The sequence below is a fragment of the Cuculus canorus genome, chromosome 7 (assembly GCF_017976375.1).
Source record: "Cuculus canorus isolate bCucCan1 chromosome 7, bCucCan1.pri, whole genome shotgun sequence".
Classification (NCBI taxonomy): domain Eukaryota; kingdom Metazoa; phylum Chordata; class Aves; order Cuculiformes; family Cuculidae; genus Cuculus; species Cuculus canorus.
The window spans coordinates 37,902,009-37,922,970 of NC_071407.1; the positions used below are offsets into that span (position 1 = coordinate 37,902,009).

Genomic DNA, 20,962 nt, shown 5'->3' on the forward strand with positions numbered 1-20,962 from the left:
ATTAGAGAATGGTTGCAGAAACACTAAACAGAACATAAACTTTTAGCTTGAATCATTTGTTGTATAGACTTCAGAGAAACTGTGAAATGACAGCTGTTAGAAGTTGATCTTCTCAACTAAAGACAGCTGTTAGAAGTTGATCTTCTCAACTAAACCTTTATTTAAAAACCAAGCATGCTTATTTCTCTTTCCGATCAAACCCTGAAACCAAGTGATACAAAGAACCCACAGGTTCATTATTGGTAAACGTTAAGAGAGACCCTCAGGCAGCATGACAATAGTTAGAGTCAAAGTTGAACACAGCACCGTTAGGAATTTGCTGTCTTCCCGTGTATTGATTACTGAGAAACACCTCTGAATTCAAAGAGAAGACCAGTTCCTAATACAGGAAGAGATAAAGAAAGAGACGGAAGGGAAACAATAACAACAAACTTCTACAGAAGAGCGAGACACAGCACATCATCGGGCTGGGCAGCAAGATGTGTCTCTACACAAAGAGCCCAGAGCACGCCGACACACCTTCTATTGCAGCCAGGTACCACTGCAGAGCTGGATGCCGCCCACGCAAAATGAAAAGTCACTTCTTTCCTTACCAAAAAAAAAAAATTGTATGAAGAGAAACATGCAGTTCTGCTAATGATTAAAGTTCTATTTTCTCTGGAAGCCTCACTTTAAACATTCAATTCTGTCAGTGGACACAATTGTGCTCAATTGCCGTCAGATTCCAGGATGATTTGTAAATACCATCCCTTACAAGAGAATTTACAGAATCACAGAATCGCAAGGTTGGAAAGGACCCATTGGATCATCGAGTCCAACCATTCCTAACACTCCCTAAAACATGTCCCCCAGTACTTCATCCACCCGTTCCTTAAACACCTCCAGGGAAGGCGACTCGACCCCCTCCCTGGGCAGCTGTTCCAGTGCCCAATGACTCTTACTGTGAAGAATTTTTTTCTGATATCCAACCTGAACCTCCCCTGGTGGAGCTTCAGGCCATTCCCTCTTGTCCTGTCCCCTGTCACTTGGGAGAAGAGCCCAGCTCCCTCCTCTCCACAACCTCCTTTCAGGTAGTTGTAGAGAGTAATAAGGTCTCCCCTCAGCCTTCTCTTCTCCAGGCTAAACAACCCCAGCTCTCTCAGCCGCTCCTTGTAAGACTTGTTCTCCAGCCCCTCACCAGCTTCGTTGCTCTTCTCTGGACACACTCCAGAGCCTCAACATCCTTCTTTGAGACCACACTCAAATACTGTGTTCAGTTCTGGGCCCCTCACCACAAGAAGGACCTGCCAGGGGAGGTTCAGGCTGGATATAAGAAAAGAAATTCTTCACAGCAAGAGTCATCGGCACTGGAACAGCTGCCCAGGGAGGGGGTCGAGTCACCTTCCCTGGAGGTGTTTAAGGAACGGGTTGATGAAGTGCTGAGGGACATGGTTTAGGGAGTGTTAGGAATGGTTGGACTCGATAATCCAGTGGGTCCCTTTCCAACCTGGTGATTCTATGATTCTCTGATTCTATGATTAAACTTAGGAAAGTGTCTCGTGTTCCCAGCCCTATCCACTAATCAAATCACCTCAGCCCTCCACCAAACCCCCTTTTCCTCCTTCATTGCAATAAAACCAGCCTTTCCTGACCTGCTGCAACCCAAGTTCCCTCCTACCCCGCCTCCACTTCTCCCAGCTAGAGAATGATCCATTTGCTCCACATCCCTCTCTCCCCGCTGCCTGTGCCCCGGAGGTACCAGAACCAGCCCTTTCCCCAAAGAGAACCCGCAGACTGCTGCCAAGCAGCAACGCACCGCGGCGGCAGGTATGACACTTATCCCACCGCAACCGCGACACTACGGTGATGCTGAGCTCGAACGCCGCAAGGGAGCGGGAAATGGCCCGCGGAAAAGCTGTCGTGACTGCCCCCAGGGTTTCAGCAAGAAATGAAAAGATAAAACGCAAGTTTTAAAAAGCACCTGTCATTTTTGACGTGACTATCAGTCTGACGCAAAACACACTATTCACTGCTAGCTGAGAACACTTCAAGGGACTCTGGATTCCAAGTAAGATGTGGTTTCTATCAAGATACATTGAGGATTTGATGAATCTACAGAATTCTTAATATTACAATGGTTTATGTTTTGCCTATATGAAAGTCAATGAGCTTTTCTGTCCCTTTTATAAAGTATTCAAGACCTTTCTTCTTGGGGACAATAATAAAAAGCAAACCTCATTGAAATGACCAGAAAAGACTTTGCTCAGTTTTAAATATAGAAAATATGACTTAAATTTGCAATAAAAAAAGTATAGTAACTCTTGATTTCTGTGCCAGCAAAAGAAAACTGTTCTTTTCACCTTACCACCAAAAGCCTGCACTTTGCAGTTTCAAAACGATGTGTTACAAGATGTGCACAGCGCTCTTCAGGGAGGACTTGCTCCCCAGCTGACCAAACAAGGTTTTTACTCAGCAGGATTGCACTACCACCTCTTGAAAGTTCTGTTTTCTTCCCCTGAATCCAAACTAATCCAACTAAAGAAGTCCTTCCTGCTAATAAAACCTTAAGGCACTTCCTCCTGTTCAATGTCTTTTTCTTTTTTTCACTTCCCTCAACACACTATGCTTTGGAGAACTTTATTTTTACTCTTTTTTTTTCTTTTATTTTAGCCTTTCATCTAGCAGTCGTCTGCTCAGACCCTTGAATCTCTCCTCAACAGGGCAGCTGAGCCCACAGAGTTTGTTAAGGTTCCTGCTGACACAACTCCTTAAGGACATTGCGGATAATTAGTACAAAAATAAATATTTTCCATATAGAAAGATACATCAGTGGTTCACTAATAAGCAGTGTCTCCTAATACAGCTCCGTGTTTAAAGTGTTGAATCTTGATTTAGTACAAAGAAAGCCTCGTAGGTGTTATGGAGTGTATTAGTGTTCCTAGGGAATGATAATTACCCTATGGAACCTGATAATGAATCAGTTTATTGCAAAACTAGTCCAGCAATAGATTAAATAAACCTGATCTATATTTTACTGCTAATTAACTTTCCATCTTTGCATGATGATGAAAAAATCTGAGTAGAGAAGTGGACAAAGACTTCACAAAGTAAGGATGACAGGATTAGACTGAGAGGGAAAGCAGAAAATTATCTTGCCAATGTTATGAGATGTTCATGAAGTTATGTTTTTAACTCTATTTGATGACTTGCATGAACTGTGTCCTGGTTTCAGCTACAATAGATTTGATTTTGTTCCTAGTAGCTGCTGTGTTTTGGATTCACTATGAGAATAACGTTGGTAAGACCTATTCTTTTAGTTCTTGCCAGGTAACGCCTATACTCGGCTGGGACAGAGTTAATTTTGTTCCCAGTAGCTGCTGTTTTTATAGATTTAGTACGAGAACAGTGTTGATAATGCACTTATGGTTTTAGTTGTCGCTAAGAAATCCAGGACACTTTCAGTTTCCCACGGTCTGCAAATGTACAAGTACATAAGAAGCTGAAAGGGAGCACAGCCCCATAGCTGACCCAAGCTGGCCAGACATTCCGCACCATATAACCTCACAGTCAGCATACAAATAGGAAGTTGGTGGAGGTCCTAGCTCACTGGTCAGCCGTCACTGTGTGTGGCTAGGTTGGGTATTGGTCATTGAGTGGGGAGAAACTTCACTGAGCATCACTTGTTTGGTATTATTATTATTATTATTATTATTATTATTATTATTATTATTAATTTGTTTTTCTTTCAAACTGTCTTTATCTCAACCCACGAGTTTTACCTTACTTCAAGACTCTTCTCCTCATCCCACCAGGGTGCTTGTGTGTCTGAGAGAGAGTGTGGCTGGGTGATTCTAGTTGCTAGTTGGGGTTAAACCACAACAGTTGTTAATAAATTAATAGAAACTTACTGAAGTCTTCTGGAGACAATAAAAAAAAAGAAATTACCTGATTTGACCAAACACAGAAACACTAAGGCAAATATAAAATTATGTAGCAAGAAATCCCCTAAAACTTAACCAACACGGCAGATTTTCTCAGAAACAGAAGTTTAGCTAACAACAATAAATTCATTCCTAAAAAGACAGTAGGATGGTAGGGAAAACAACATGGAAGTATATGGACCAATTAGCAGATACGAGAGGTTCATATACACATCCTTTCATCTAGCACAGACACCCCTTCTTGTCACAAGGAATATATTTGGCTTGCCAAACTTAACTTTTGGAAGATTTATGCCAGCTCATCGTAAGACATCACTGAAGTCGTACTTTACCTCCCCCTTAGGGAAATGAAGTCAATGAATGTACTCAATGTATCATGAGACGGAACTTCAAACAATGCCTTTGAACGCCGCCTTACTCGGGCTTTGGTGTCTTTCCTGCAAGGATTATTAAAGGACTCAAAACTCAGTAGATTTAGTTATTTTCCCTCCTAATCTGGAAACTTGTAAAGCAGCTTTACGCTGTCATAGGCTCTGAATTGACTCACCAGGTAGCACTTCACAAGCGAATTATTGCTCAGGGAAGCAATCCATAATCTCAGGTGTGGAGAACAGCAGTGACAGGCTGTTCACTTAACTCTGTGTCCGGGCGTCAGCAGCACCGAGGCACCGCTGCCCTCACCACTCACCTACCTTAATCCTGGATTAAGCATCCGGAAGAGCTAATGCGCTATAAAAACATCCTGAACTATGAATTTCTGCCTCCTCCACAAAGCTGTAAGATTACCTCACAAGCATTTGGTATCGGAGACATCATGTTTATGTGCCCGTAGCTTTGCTCCCAGACCTAACAAGGCCCTCATAGCAATAATCCCATATCTCATTGGCTGGCACTGCAGAAGAGCCACTCGCGAAATCAGGCAACTGCCGAAGAGGAACACTGCAGTTTGTGGCAAAGCTCCATCGGTTGGAGGCAGCACCTGGCTGACCCAGAAGGTACTTTTTACCATAACATTTCATTTGAAATGCACACCCAGAGAGGACCATCAGATAAGCTTTGGCTCTGCTCAGAAGATCTGCAGCTTTGGGGAAATCTACACCGCCTGTGCAAACGGCACAAATGCAAGCTGGGATTTTACCCGTCTTTGAGGAGTAATTAGGCAGCCACCTGCCCAGCCTGGTGGAGGCTTAATAATAGAACTACTACCATGAGTCAAACCAGCTCTCAGAAAGCATAGTCTAAACCCTGATACTGTTCTTCAAGAAAATAAATTGCTGCTCTGGTAACAAAAAGATCCATTGATTTTGCTGGCCTCTTCCATCCTTGCCAGCCAAAGATCATAAACAGAGCACACACACTATGGATTCTTAATTGCCAATGTATCCAATCCCTTTTGAGCATCTAAAGGACAGAAGCTTGGAAAGGAAACACAATTTTGCGCTCATTCGTGGATGGAAGCCAATTAAAAATAAGTAACCGTGCAAAATGGCACAAAAATATTATTCTTACTCATTCAGTTACATTAAATACTTTATTTTAGGGGTCAGTTGAGTTGGTATGTTGCCCTGTAAATCTGGAGTTCTTTTTCAAGCTACTGCTTCTGAATAATTCACAGTTCATTGCTCTTTGTTCTAGATTCATTAATATTCTTCCTCAAATTCACTGAAAAATCAAGGAAAAAAGGTGACAACACTGGTCTAAAATCAGTTCTTTAACCTATGTAGCGGCTACAACTAAAAAAACTTTAGCAAACATCCTGTTTTATTTACTGCACCCACTGGAAGATTCAATGCCTACAGTACAGTAAAGATTGATCTCTTAGAACAAGAACCAGTGCAACAAACTTCAGATAAATCGATCAGAGGAGTATATTGGTTGCCATCAGATTCTACGTATCCTGACACTGCAGTTAAAAGCTCAGAGCACGACAGACTCGGGTGGCTCTTGGATATGTGGTGTAATCAATGGTTTCGCATCATGCGGAAATCTCTAACTTATCCCTGGAATGAGGTCCTACACCCACACCGCTTTGCTGGATCAGAGCATCGCGCGAGTCCACTGCCAGCCCCTGGCTCCCCAGGCAGCTCAGGCTTCTCTGTGCTTTATCACACTGCTGTTAGCAGGACAAATATAACACTTATATTTACTAGCTGGACCTTTTCAGGTACCATCTGTATCTTCTAAATGAATTACCATTTAGAAGTCAACTAAAGATCTGAGCCACCAAGGTAAAACTTCAAGTTCAAACATTCTTCTTCCACTTACATTTATCAAAACAGCTCCAGTGCTACAAAGAGATAAACAGCAAATAGCTCATAGTGTATCAACAAAACTTGTTTCTCATTTCAGAGATCAGATTTCTCAAGCCATTGTTTGATGCCAGAAAAGTCAAAAAAGCAAACAAAAAGAAGCTGTCACCTGAACAGATTGTAGCTTATGAACTTGAGTGAATACACTTTGCAACTCAGCACCTTATCACTAATCAGATTTTTCCTCCCCTAGACACCCTCCTTGGCAGACATCACTTTGTCTCCCAGTGTAGCCCGTGTGTCTGACCAAAGGCAGGAATGAAGACCGAGCTGGATTCCTTCAATCTATGAGAGCTGTAACAGGTAAACTCTGTGACTTGTAAGATAACCAGATAAAAAACAAGGGAGCGACCAAACACCGCTTATTCATCATTTCTGCCTCTGTACTGGGAACTCTATTGGATCTGTGTGGATAAAAGGTAGTCATACTCTGTCATCTTCCACAGCCTGGGTACCCCAGTAACCCTGACAAGGCCACATCCTCATCTGGGGAATAACTTGTTGCCGAATTGACTTGAAATGACACTGAGGCCAAGGCAAATTAATGTAAAATCTAAAATAAAAGGTTTTATTCACTAAGTCCAAAACAAAGGGTTATAAACAAACAAAGGGTTATAAAACACCAATGTACAGAAGTGAAAGAGAGAGTTGCATAATAAAGTTAGATCTGGAACGCCTCTCCCTTTCCATTTCCCACCTGACTTGACGCTGTCAAAACCTGAATATCTCAAAGCTTGCTACACCATACAAATCAGGCCTCAGTTGTGAGGAAGAGCTTCTCCAGTACAGAGAAACACCCCTTCGTTTGTAGGTGCACATGCCCTGTAAGACCCAATATTCCTCCAGAAGTTTGCCAGCAGGTTCAGACTGACTCATACCACTCTCCCTGAAACTTATTCTAACCTTTCCTTATGCAGAAGGCACATCTTGATTACAATAAGCCTTATGTCACCTCTCTTGAGGTTGTACTGGTTGTTAAACCAGAGCCTGTACCGTTAACCTTCAGGGCAAGAGGACAGAGAATATGTCCCGAAACAAACAAGGGAAGTCGTGGTCTTAATGTCAAATACTCAGTGTTACCTTAAAGTCATCTTAACATCAATGTGAATTGGGTGGGGTAATACTTAGTGTTCTGGTTCTTCCTTTTTATAGTCTTAGATACAAGAATCCAAGGTCCTATACCAACACCAACGAAGAAATTCATATTTCTGTTCCACCCACCACAGAGACGCCCGTCTCCATTATACCAAACAGCAGTTCTCCTGTAAGGAAGAGAAGTCGCCACCACCTCCCGTCAAGAAAAGATAAAGCTCTCAACTCTTCCTTTTGTGATTCATTACGCACATTCCGATATGAAACAAGCTTTACACTGACCTTTACCCTTACCTCAACTGATGTAGTAACTGACATACTTAGTACAAGCATCCATGTGGGGTAAACACACGCAGCCTTTAATGCCTCTTGATTGAAACCAGAGAGCAGCAACAAATAATCTGTTCAGAGACCAGTGACTAACGCTCCCTTTTCCAAAAAAATCTTTCTTCTAAGGTCTGTAACAATCCTGAATGATTAACAAGTCCCTTCTCAAATGCAGTTCTTCGGGGTTTTGAGAGGCAAACACAGATAGATGGGGAAAAGCAATTCCACAATTTGCCGAATTTCAGCGACACAGCCTTCGTAGTGAAAGAGCAATTTGCCACTGTATCAAAGCTAGGCTTGCACCATCTATTCCTACAAATATCTTCCCATGGTTTTCTTTTGTTTAGAACATAAAAAGTGGCACGAGGCACAAATGACCTTTCTAGTTCCAGTTCTCAATTGTGTCCACAGAAAAAGACGACAGTTGCTTGCAAAGCAAACACATAAAACCTGCGAAAAATCAAGAGGACTTACAGGATCAGTCAGTTCGGGCACGCTCGCTTGGTAGGTGAGAGGTCTGCAGTCACGAGTGTTATTCACCAAGACACAAGGAAGAAACATTGGTCCCAAATCGTCCCCATCAAGCACGTCGACTGTCAGGGTGGTTGTACTTGTTCTTCGCTCATTAAGATTTTGGGCTCGGTCCTGCGAAGCAAAGGAGTTACGTTTGGTAAGACTTTCTGAAGTCAGAATATACAGAAACATTTAAAGCTGAAGCTAAAGGCAAAACATATAATCACCCTAATTATCCAGGTTCTAGGAAATAGCTAATCACCGAAACTTCAGCATCCGAGTTACAGCCGTAAAGGCTCAGAAATGCAATTAAGAAGTAAAAGATTACCTCTTGAATTAATAAATATTATGAGACATCTATCACTCAAAAATAACACAGTCTTGAGAAATTAACTTTCAGGAGAGGTGTGAAATGAAGATACAGGTCTTGTTCAATCTATAAAAATGCTGCATATTTGTGTACGATAACAAGTCTCTTGTGCCCTACTTACAATCTGAAATACACTCTATGCTGCCTTGTGAAGCTCTGGCAAATCCCACCTATAAGTAAAAGGTCTTTTTTTTTTTTATATCTTTGGGTACACAAGATACTACTGCAATTTCTCCTCCTTTTTTTTTTCTTTCAGATGGTACAGAATAAAACTATACTTTCCTGAGTAGTGGGAACTGCACAGATTATTTTTATACACTGAACAAACGCACACTCTAGCAACTGTGCATCATCTTCTTCTTTTGTTATCACGGAGGAGAAATAGCATGGCTATCCAATACCCCGTAGGTAGCTCTGGGTCATACATACAAGACTGAGGAGCGAGTGGCTGGAGAGCAGCCCGGTGGAAAGGGATCCAGGGCTTGTGGTTGACAGCAAACTGAACATAAGCCAACAGTGCCCTGGCAGCCAGGAGGACCAACCATGTCCTGGGGTGCCTCAAGCATGGCATTGCTAGCCGGTCAAGGGAGGTGACTGTCCTGCTCTCCTTCACACCCATACAGCCCCACCTCAAGTATTGTGCGCTGGTTTGGGCACCAAAAAGGACATAAAGCTACTGCAGAGGGTCCAGAAGAGGGCCACAAAGTTGGTGAAGGGTTTAGAGGGGAAGCTGCATGAGGAGCAGCTGAAGTCACTCGGTCTGTTCAGCCTGGAGAAGAGGAGACTGAGGGGAGACCTCATTGTTGTCTACAGCTTCCCCACCAGGGAAGGAGGAGGAGCAGGCACTGAGCTCTTCTCTCTGCTGACCAATGAAAGGACCCGAGGGAATGGCAGGAAGATGCGCCAGGGGAGGGTTAGGTTGGGTATTAGGAAAAGCCTCTTCACCCAGAGGGTGGTGGAGCACTGGAGCAGCTCCCAGGGAAGCAGTCACAGTGCCAAGTCTGACAATACTCAAGAAGCATTTGGACAATGCCCTCAGACACGTGGTGTGAATGTCCGGGTTGTCAGGACTTTGTATGATTGTAGGATTTTTTTAAACAGAGGAACTGTTGTGATAGTTTTTCTTCACAAAAATAAGATACTGCAGAGGGAACATGGGCCACTGTCTTGCCCTCCTATCCTAGAATAACACTGACAGAAAAAAGTGATTTATTTTTAAGTATTTCTTATAGTACATTGAAACTATTTCAATTGACTATAATCATCTGTGTAAGAGGAACAGGTCATTGCTCTCAATCAGACTGGATGCATATTTTTCCCTACTTTGCAGTCCACGCAGTTCTTGGAACTGCTTTGCATTTACAGCCCCTAAATATGGGAATTTCTGAATTCAGCTTTCTTCATGGTCCATAATGAAAAACACCACCAGCTACAAGGACCAACCTCCTTCATCAACATATTTTTTTTTTTCACATTCCCCCAATATGTGCCATTGCAAAATATTGGATCAAAGCACAGATATAGAGTATTTAATTTCACGTAGTATCATCAGGATGCAAGAACAATAAATCATCACTGCTAACGTAATCAGTGGAACAGACGTATGATTGCATAGTACATACAACACAGATTTAAATGGAGTCTGCAATATTTTGTAAAATAAAAAAAATAAAAGGATGCATAAGGCAAACTCCTAAAAAAGCTGGGCTATAGAGCTTAATTAGAGGCTTTCTTTGCGTTCTAGTTTCTCATAAGCACTCAAATCTTTAATGAGCTCAGCTCCCATTTGGGTACACTTCAGTAAACACACGGTCTAGCAAGACATTGCCATCCTGCAAGCTGCCCCACTGCGTATAACCACGATACAGACGCTATCGCTGTCTGCTCCAGTCCCAAAGCCAGTGCCACAAAGGTGACAATTTACTGCATCAGGACACACTTTGAAAGGAGTGAATCAATCAATACAAGATTACTTTGTAGTACTGCCACCGCGCAGCCCAAGCTGAGCCTTCAGCAGTCGTTCCGGCAGCGAGAGGCTTCCCTCCTCACACGAGGGGCTGGCATCGCTGCACACCAAGCCTTTCTCTTCAAACACATGACCAGCTCAACTGCCCCAGTCACTTTTCTTGGAGCACAGTGTCTCCTCAAACTCACAGCTCCAACGTCAAAGGAAAAAAGCTGTGAATGCGCAGTGGTGATATGCAGAATGAATTATTGATAAAACAGGCAGCTAAATCAGTTCTGAGCCTTCCTGTATCCCTGTTCAAGAGATCAGCGAGTTATGTCATCCAGCTATAAAGACTTATTTTAACAGAAAAAAATGTGTGGGCCAGGAAGCATCTTTAGATATACCTGAGAGTAAAAAGGACTGGGACACACCCAGACTCTATTGTCTATTGTGGGAAGGTTGAATGTGCCACAAAACATGTAGGAAAGTGGATTGTAAAATACACCTACAATCCTCTATCAGAAAGAAGACATTAATATAAACGTGTGAATTCAGGAGTGAGCTGCCTTAAAGTTGCTTCACAGCATTCCCGTTTTCCCACAAATGAAGTAGTACCACAACAGAGGTAAACAACAGAGGAAAAGTTTTCATTTCGGCTATTATCAGGACAGAAAGGAAAAAAAAACCAACAGCTTTCACCGCCTTCAAGGACACGAAAAATCTCTGACAAAAAATATTAGACACAGTTTAAATATCACTTTTCTTCTCAGTACGCATCATCCGCTGCCAGACACTTTGTAAAAACCTCTACATACGCTTGCAGTATGACCTGAAAAAAAAAATCAGCTCTTTGTAGAAAAATGCATTTCAAACCTGAAGGATACAAGTAAATTGTATCCATTAAGCTCATTTGAGATCAAATTGGCATCGCCAGATTTGTTAGAAAATGAACACTTAGTGACACAACAATGCACTTTTCTGCATGGGCTGTACTTCACACATTTGCAACCGGTTCTTTGCACCAAAAAGGCTGTCTTGTTACACACACTGAGCGAGCTTTTTTAACCAGTAATAAAATGCTTAAGCTTTCAACAACCTCGACAGATCTCAAGTAAGATCTTCAAGAGAGGAGTGTTATCAGACCAGGTTTTCAGCCAGGCTTTCTCTTCCCTTGGAAAAAACTAAATCTGGAAATTAAAATCCCACCTAAACCAGTGGCATAAATGGCCATTAAGAGATCTATACTTACATTTGCTTGAACAATCACAAAATAACGAGTCTTTTCTTCATAGTTTAATCTTTCCCGTAGAACTACCGCTCCAGACAGAGTGAGTGGAATATCAAAGGTCCTGTTGGAAGTCTGAAAAAGTTAAAACAGGATAAAAAAACTGAACATATTTCCAAGTCAAAACCTTCCAAACAGGCTACAACGAGATGATCTACTGGACGGTGCACCAAAATAGCACGTGCTTCCCAGATTAGAGATTTCACATAGTTTTCTCCCCACTCATTTTACTGCATAAGAACCCCACAACAAATAATCTGCATGTAACAAACATCTCTCTAATTATTGCATATACATTATTACTTCCAATCACAAACTGAAGTCTGACTCTCCTGCTTCTGCCAGGTTTGCCACGCTGATTTTGCAGTGGTACGTTCCAAAAAGCTCTCTCTATTCACCAGCTGAGAGCCCGGGTCTTCGGTTTCTATACTATGGTTTGCCTTTCTCTATGTATTCTCAGTATCGTAGAAAGTATCAAGTATGAGAGATCAGGAAATCCACACCACTGTACTTATTTATCTCCTCATCACCCAGGCCTTCATGAGGGTAATGAAGTAGTACATACAGGGAGAACATCAACTCTATCCACTTAGCTGCCATTTCATAGTGGCAGTTAATGCACAAGCTCATACAGTAGTAAATTCAGGTCTCAGAGTAAATCAGGATGGGTAAATCGGGTAAAATTCAACTTATCCTGCATATTTGCTTTAACAGATTCAGATTATGAAGCTGTGGCATCAAATGGCAGGAGGGTACACACCTTTAAAGGATCCATTTTGGCTAATGAACCATTTTAGGAGAAGGATTATAGGCAGAGACACAGGTTTCAGACGGGAGATTTGGCTGCTCCAGTTCTATTATCAAATTAATCACATTAAAAAAAAAATCTTTCCATGCTTCAATCTATGTTAGATCTATCTAAGTACGCTAAACAGGTAACGGCAATCAAATAACCAAAAATCTCCCCTCAGAAAACACTGCACAGGTACAGAGTAACATTCTTTCCTTAAATTTAACATAACCAGACCTTTTCTTCCTCTAAGGATCGAAACATCTGCTGAAATTGTAGTTTGTTTTTCAGCAAATAAATTATAGTGATTGCTAAATTCACCATGTCGCAGATATTTGTCGTGTGCAGGACAACAGTATTGGAAAGCACATTACAAACTCTGCCAAATGACTGGAGACACTGTTTGCTTACGTCTGAATTTGGAACTCAACACTTCGGATAAAAAATACATACTTCCCACTGGAATAAAAACCCCAACTGATTACAATATTGGGGCAATAGACTTGCTGATGGAAGATGGAAGAACCAAGTAGGGTTCTCTGCTTTTGCCCCCCTCTTCCTTTTTTTAACGGTATTTGCCCAAACAAGAAAGCAGGTTGTTTACTACATAACTACTGGGTAATATCTTTGACTGCTATACAAGATGCTGCCATGAGTGCACACACGCACACAGAAACACACAGAGATGTCCTGCTTCTAAGTCCCAGGAAGATTCTCGTAACTGCTTCAGCCCATTTAGCACTTCTTTAAAAGGCCAGAACCAGCTGGAAAAGGCTCTGCAGGTGAGTATCTGCCAGGGCGGGTGCTCTCAAAATAACTGCCTTTTCCTTGGCGGATCTTGGCATGACAACATACTCAAGTGGAACCATACAATCTGAACTGCTAGCAAGAATCAGCACAACTTCAGTGAAAAACTTTAACCTCTTCCCAAACTGTTTATGACCGGAGTCCCCTTTTGCTCCCATACAGGACAGAAATACAATTGTTCAGTGGTGGCTTAAAGCTTAACTTCCAGACACAAATTTATGCCACAGCTCCTTGCAGGTACCAGATCAATCAACTCTGTAATCCCTCTGCAAACTTCATTTATTTCTGCTGCAACTCAAACTGTAATGAAGCAACTAAAAGGTGCACACAACACCATCTCATCTTGGTTGCATTTCCATCCAACACGGGAATCAGCCAGTGCATACTGGAAGTCAGGAATATCAAGACACTGCTTTGACAGATGCTTACTCCAAGAGAACAAAACTGGTCCTGCTTTCAGTTGGTGCACAACTTTTTGTCTCAACAGACACTTCTTGTCTCAACAGAAAATGCTTTTGCACTGCAGTCCTCACAGCTTAGAACGTTTATTGGCCCACAGTCTTGTGTGTGGGCCAGCAAATTTAAAACGGGGGAAGTCAGCAGGATAACAATTCCATTTACCCCCCAGAGAGAAGATATGTGAAAAAACAGTATAGCAAAAGCATTACGTGTATCCTCTAACTCCAGATAAACTCAAAATGTTTCATTTTGAATCCTCGCCAATCACAACAGAATGAATCTGAGTAAAATTAGTTAGTAAGGAGAAAGTCCATAATTTGTTTTGAGGATGCAATTGTCTTACTACTTTGAGATATATATAGAGCCCTTGGAGATCTAAAAATCCACTAGAAATTAGGAGACAGAATCTTTTTGGCAGTTTAATTGACTTGATCCTTACCCTTTAAAAGCTACGAATTTTTTTACCGTATGCCATTATACGGCAGCGAGAGCCCAGCCCTGCGTTAGGCACCATTTGCATTCATTTTTGTACTCGGCTTTTATTCATCTTCCCAAATAAACAAGAAAATAATTAAGTTAAATTGAATTTCCAGAATAACACCTCTTGTTTTACAGGGTGTTTTCAAATGACAACATTAGTCTCCAATGAAACCTACGAGCTATAATCGGTCTGCTTTTCCTAAGGCTGGAGACTACGTCAATGGTGCCACACGACACTGAGTGCATCTTCAGCACACAATAGAGGCAGATCCTAGAAGCTGAGAAGTAGCGATATTTTGTGCTAAGCCCTACACATCATTTTTGAGCGTGGTGTAACCGTTTCCCAGGTTAAAGGAAGATAATCCACTTGTAGCAGATATTATGCAGTAATTTTCCGGCAAGATGACAGCTGAGACGAAGCAGCTTACAATGCTGAGAAGTCACCTCTGTCAAGCACACACATCAAACGCATCACGAGGTAAAGCGATATTATGCACATAAAGGCTATCTACAGATGAAAGAATCGGATTTATCTAATCTGGAATACAAAAGTAGTAAGGTAAAGATGCAAAAAAAGCAACTAATTATTCCAAAGAAGTAGTTCCCGCCAGGGAAATCCCACAACAAGGAAGCTCTGCTGAGTAAGAGAGGAAAAGAAAACTTTCAGGAAATGTTTTTTAACTCTTCCTGTGGCAAAATACCAGATCAAATCACTTAGGGATGCTACAATGCTCTTCACTAGTGCTTAGGCAAACCTCTCTATTGATCTTGAGGATACCGTGCCCGTAGCTTTTAGAATGATTTCTGTGGATGCCTTTGAACAATATAATACTATGACTTAATAGAAGAACTGCTTTATATTTACTGGGCACAACATGTTTTTACAGAAATAACATTTTAAGGGGGTTGGATTTTTTTATTTGTTATTGTTTTCAGGATATCAACATAATGTATGCTAAAACATGTATTTTATTTAATACACTTCCAATTTTCTAAAGATATCTGTAAGAATTACTTTCTACAAGAGGTATTTTCTTAGTACCAACATTTTTCATAGTCTTTACTGAAACAGAATAAATTTGAGCTGTCTTTGTCAAGTACTATAAGTTAAAGGTAAGAAGGTGAGAAAAATTCAAAGGCTGCGGGGTTTTTTTTTGTGAATTTGAAGGTGCTTGTCCATTCCTGTCACTCCTTCTTTCCTTACTTTTGAAATAATTGTGGTACTGGAATAGCATTTATTAACTAACATTTTAAATAGCTGGAATAGCATTTATTAATAACACTTCCATTATGCAGACATTTAAAAGATGACAGTAGCATATGTTGGTACTCACTATTTCCTTAGAAAACTGTTGCCTCTGTGTATGAAGATTATGAGAGAAATTTTTCAGTCATACCCTCACTACAAACAACAGCTGAGAATGGAACGCAATGAACCCATGCATCGTGTGCTAATGATATTACTCATTTAAGGGGTCTCATTGAAGTGTCATAACCCAAAAGACTGCTTAAGTCTGCACAATCAATTTAATATCCATGAAAGGACTGCAAACGTTTAAGAAAACTGAAACAATTTCAAACACATGCAACACAAAGTCAGAAAATTCCCTATCCCCCAAAATCCTAACAGCACAATTCCACTTTGGTCAAAGACATTGCCTCTTCGCAAAACAACGCTCCCGAGAAATGGTTATGGCTTTAGATTCTGATATTTTCTTTAAAAAAAAAGGTCTGTCCTCAAAATATAAGGATGTAGTAAGCAAATATCATGCCCCAGCATGTAGCTACACAAAATCAACTATTACTCCAGTGAAAACTAAAAAAGTAGCCTCTTAAATAATTAGTTTACACTGAATTATTCCATGATACTGTCACTATTCTACAAAATACTACCTGCTAAAAAGTATATCTGCTGAATCACACTTAGTGTGTATTTAAACTCTTCATGACTTCAGTGGAATCACAGAATCACAAGGTTGGAAAGGACCCATTGGATCATCGAGTCCAACCATTCCTAACACTCTCTAAACCATGTCCCTCAGCACTTCATCCACCCGTTCCTTAAACACCTCCAGGGAAGGCGACTCGACCACCTCCCTGGGCAGCTGTTCCAGTGCCCAATGACTCTTACTGTGAAGAATTTTTTTCTGATATCCAACCTGAACCTCCCCTGACGGAGCTTCAGGCCATTCCCTCTTGTCCTGTCCCCTGTCACTTGGGAGAAGAGCCCAGCTCCCTCCTCTCCACCACCTCCTTTCAGGTAGTTGTAGAGAGTAATAAGGTCTCCCCTCAGCCTCCTCTTCTCCAGGCTAAACAACCCCAGCTCTCTCAGCCGCTCCTCGTAAGACTTTTGTTCTCCAGCCCCTCACCAGCTTTGTTGCTCTTCTCTGGACACACTCCAGAGCCTCAACATCCTTCTTGTGGTGAGGGGTCCAGAACTGAACACGGTATTCAAGGTGCGGTCTCAAATGTCTCAAAAGGTCTCAAAAGGTGCGGTGGAAACAGGAATGAAGCCTTTTTGAGATGTACAGCCTTAATGGTGCAAATTGAATCAGAACTTGCTAGCCTACACTTCTAATGGAACTGAAAAGCACATCGCCGTTTTCCCACAAAACCATTTCAGTTCAAGCTCTCCCATACTAAAAGTAGGGAATCTCCATGTCTTGTGGTTTGATTAACAAGCCTACGGACTATTTATCCCCACACACTCACTGTAACATCTATGTCATTGTGGGGATGAATAGATAAATCAGTTTAACTTGCTTAACAAATTATCAGACCAGTTGACCCATGGTAACTGCTCTTAAGCTGATATTCTTTTTAATCCTATATAAATCATAACAAATCATATCAAACTGATTCTTTTTAAACATATATATCCCTCTTTTTTTTTTAAAGACTGACCTTCACCTAGGAACAGCTGCATGAGAAAAGTCAGAATCTCCCTTCTGAGAGTACTTTAGCCATGCCTATGAATATTTCTTAGCTGTGAATCTATTAGCTCTAAATGTGTAGGAGTACATACAACCACCCATCACTGACTAAAAAGGCAGGACAAAACCAAGATGAAGTGTGGGAACAACACTGCAGAAGACGGGAATATTAACGATTGACACTGAAGTTATTCTACTGCTAACAGCATGGCAAAAAGGGAAGGTAAATTCAGCAGTGTTTACAGGGCAAGCAAGACTCATAGGTAGAGAGGATATTCAACACCAGAAAAGAAGAATTTCTCCATGGCATTACACCGGCAATCTCTTGTTCCCCTGCTGTACTGAGGGGTGTGAACACAAAAATAACAAAAAAAGCTAAACGCATTTACCTTGTCGTTAGGATTGTACTGGATGACATATTCTATTTGGCCATTCGGCCCATCATCAATGTCAATAGCACCATTATTTCCAGAAAATCCTGTAAAGATCGTTGTTCCAACTGGAGTTAACTGCAAGAGCAGAGACAGAGAGATATCCATTAAAATCTTAAAGGGCACAAAATATTCCATAGCTCTGGCCCCTAATGCAATGTTGATATTCTCTCCTTCCCTTTGTTCGTCCTGGAACTTCATGTACGAGCAACTCTTTATACCCAACGTACGCAGCCCCTGCTTTAACTGATGCCAAGCATCACACCGAGAGTGAAACCAATTTCCAGCTTTATTCCACAGATTCTCTGCATCAGGACAGAACCCCATTTGTTCAAAAAAACCCCAAACCAACATGAAGATGAAAAAAAAAAAAGTCTTAGAAATGAAAGAATTCATTAAACAAATATAAATAGATTTTTAAAAAAAATTCTTCTTTTTAGACTCAGGAAGGAAAATAAAGATTAGCTGCAAAAGTAGACAAAACTTATTTAACAGTGTCTTGATGACAATGTGAACAGTGCCAGACAAGTATTATTTCATGCAAACACAGACACCCAGAGCGCTTCATGGCTTTAAACAAATGAAAGAACGATGCCGTTTTGCTAATATTTTGTTGGCAGTGATTGAATAACTATAAAATTATATTTTTTAAATGAATCAATTCATAATTATTCCAGCGTAGATAAATAGCATGAAATCAAAACCTATTGAGCTCAAGGACAAAAGTCCAACTGACTTCTCGAGAGTCATCATTTCTGAATTTTAACATTCAGTAAACTTTGTGATTAATCAATCCTAAAGAGAAATATAAATGAAGAAACAGCTCAGGATTCAACACATCGTTCCTAGCAGTGATTCCTGCCAATGCAATCATCACACCCAGAATTTGGCCCTTGAATTCCCAAAGGCCCCTTGTCTTTCCTCCAAATTTTGCATTAAGTTGTTGCGCATCTTTAAACCTGCAGAGTTACAGGCTGCCCAGGGAGGGGGTCGAGTCGCCTTCCCTGGAGGTGTTTAAGGAACGGGTGGATGAAGTGCTTAGGGACATGGTTTAGGGAGTGTTAGGAATGGTTGGACTCGATGATCCAGTGGGTCCTTTCCAACCTTGTGATTCTGTGATTCTGTGACATTGCTGTAAAAAGGGGAAAAAGGACAAAGAACAATTCAAACATTTGTTGTGTAAGTTGATGCTATTTCATCTCCACACTGTGTAGTTCCCGGCATAAAGTAAATAATTAAGTGCCCATTTCCTCCCCTAGACATAGCTTCTGTTCTTGTTCTTCTAAAAAGCCACTAAATACTTTAAGAGTTTAATGGCTGACAGAGTTTTCTAAGAAATATTGTCAGGGTTCAGAATGCTGAATCTCTGAAGTACAAAACCCCAATTCAGAGACTTTCATTTTCTGATGAAACAGGAGGGTCTTAATTTACAATACTCAGACACATTATCTACGCTTAAGCCACAAAGACTATAAATGCTTATGTTTTGCTACAAACTTGACTGGCTTACTGTTGGCGCAGAGAGTAGGAGTGTCGCACATGGGTGTAGGAAGCTGACTGATCCCTCCTGCCTACTAACGGTGAGATAATTACCCCGCGAGGGTCTCTGCAGAGCCTTTCAAGAACTCGGGAGGGCAGTCGGCTCAGAAACTCGAGCCTCGCCTGACAGTACAAACCCAGAGTCAACTCTTGTAATCCAAGGAGGAGAACTCACTGGTTCATGGCAAAGTGTGTGTTTTTGGAAGGGGACAGAAGAATAAAGCAACCTGAAAAACAATCTGGAAAAGTCACAGGAGGGTTGGTCCTTTACCCCCCAGTACCGGTGGGCTGCCCTTGGCCAAACCTCTCGCCCCCTCCTCAGCAGCACAGGGGAGCAAAACCAGATGAACGTGCTCAAGGGTCAGGATGGGGAGATGAGTTACCTGTTACCCTCACCGGCAGAACAGACTCAACTTGGGAAAAACTAGCGTACTGCCAGTTAAGAACATATCTGGATGGTAACAACCAAAGACTAAACAGCACCTCCTCATCTCCCACCCTTTCCTCAAGGCTCAGCTTCACTCCTTCAGTCCCAACTCCTCTCCTCACATTTTTTTTCCTTGCTTCTGCACAACATTTTCCCCTTCGTGAAATCCGTTTCCCTGAGGCAGCACCGTCCTGGCCGAGGGGCACTGGAACTGGTGCCAGCCTCCCCCCACAGACCCCTCACCTCGGCACAGACACCCAGTACAGCACTCAATAAAACAGTTTAACCAATTAACGACTGGTTAAATGATAGAGTCTCATTAGTGGGAAGGGCTGGGCACCGCGCTAGCTTGTCATGGGTTGGCATGCGACAAAAGTCTCCTGTGCTTCTGCTGATGCCGCAGAGCTACCAGAAGGGGCAGAGAGGAACAGCTTTGAAGGCACCACATGTGTAGCAGTCTGGGAAGAGGGCAGGCAACGTGCTGGCAAACACCACCCTCATTAGCTATGCCACTCGTTAGGCTGCTCCACCTCTGTCAGCCCTTGCTCTGAAGGAGTGCTTGCTCTCGGGAGAGGCTGGACCTGCCCGGGCACTCACAGCTGAAGGATGCCAAGAGCTGTGCTGCTGGTCAGAAGCACACAAACGCTTGGATGTCACTGAACCCAGCCAGCAGCCCTGCTCGGCAACAGCCGGTCGCTCTGCCTCCTTCCAAGCACGGATATCACAGTGCAGATAAATTATGACTAACACAAAAAGGCTCTGGCACTGCAAAGCACATCATTAAGTGTTAACAAAAACAGTTGTAGAAAAGAAATAGCACCAAACACCAGAATTACAATTGCACACACTTACAGTAGAGGTCAAAAGTTAAAGTCTTGGTTTTCGTGTATTACATCCAAAATACCTGATTGCAGATACGCAGACCTTTATGAACCTAATACACAGGTTTCTATGTTATCTACATATTCTTTTATGCAATACAAATTGTATGAGAAAGGACACACTCTCTTCCTGAAAGTCAGGAAAAAAATAACTCAATGACAACTTTCCAGCCTGCCCAAGATCTCACAGCAGAGATTACTGCAGCCTAGGGAAAAATGGAAAAATGCAGATGAGCTCTTTTAACTGAATGTCTCAGACTCCACTTCTAATAATTCAAGAGAGGCACTCAGTATTCAACGCTACACAGTATTTTTACACTTAGGTGTTCACTTTGTGATGCTTTACCATTAGAGCAATATCACTTTTAACCGCTATTTGTGACAATTGGTGAGGGCTTTCTGACAGCCTGCTGTCAGCATTTGTTTTGGGTTTTTTCTAGGAACAATAAGG

General features: G+C 41.8%; 1 protein-coding gene across 11 annotated transcripts in view; it reads right to left on the reverse strand.

The window, feature by feature from the left end:
• Positions 1 to 20,962, reverse strand: part of PCDH15 (protocadherin related 15) — an 855,028-nt gene that overhangs the window by 257,626 nt on the left and 576,440 nt on the right. For all 11 annotated transcript variants that reach the window (XM_054071964.1, XM_054071953.1, XM_054071963.1 and 8 more), the window contains 3 exons: positions 17,623 to 17,742; positions 11,729 to 11,839; positions 8,123 to 8,293 (listed from right to left, as the gene is read on the reverse strand). In XM_054071964.1, coding sequence (XP_053927939.1) covers positions 8,123 to 8,293; positions 11,729 to 11,839; positions 17,623 to 17,742 — 402 coding nt within the window. The remainder of the gene's footprint in view (positions 1 to 8,122; positions 8,294 to 11,728; positions 11,840 to 17,622; positions 17,743 to 20,962) is intronic.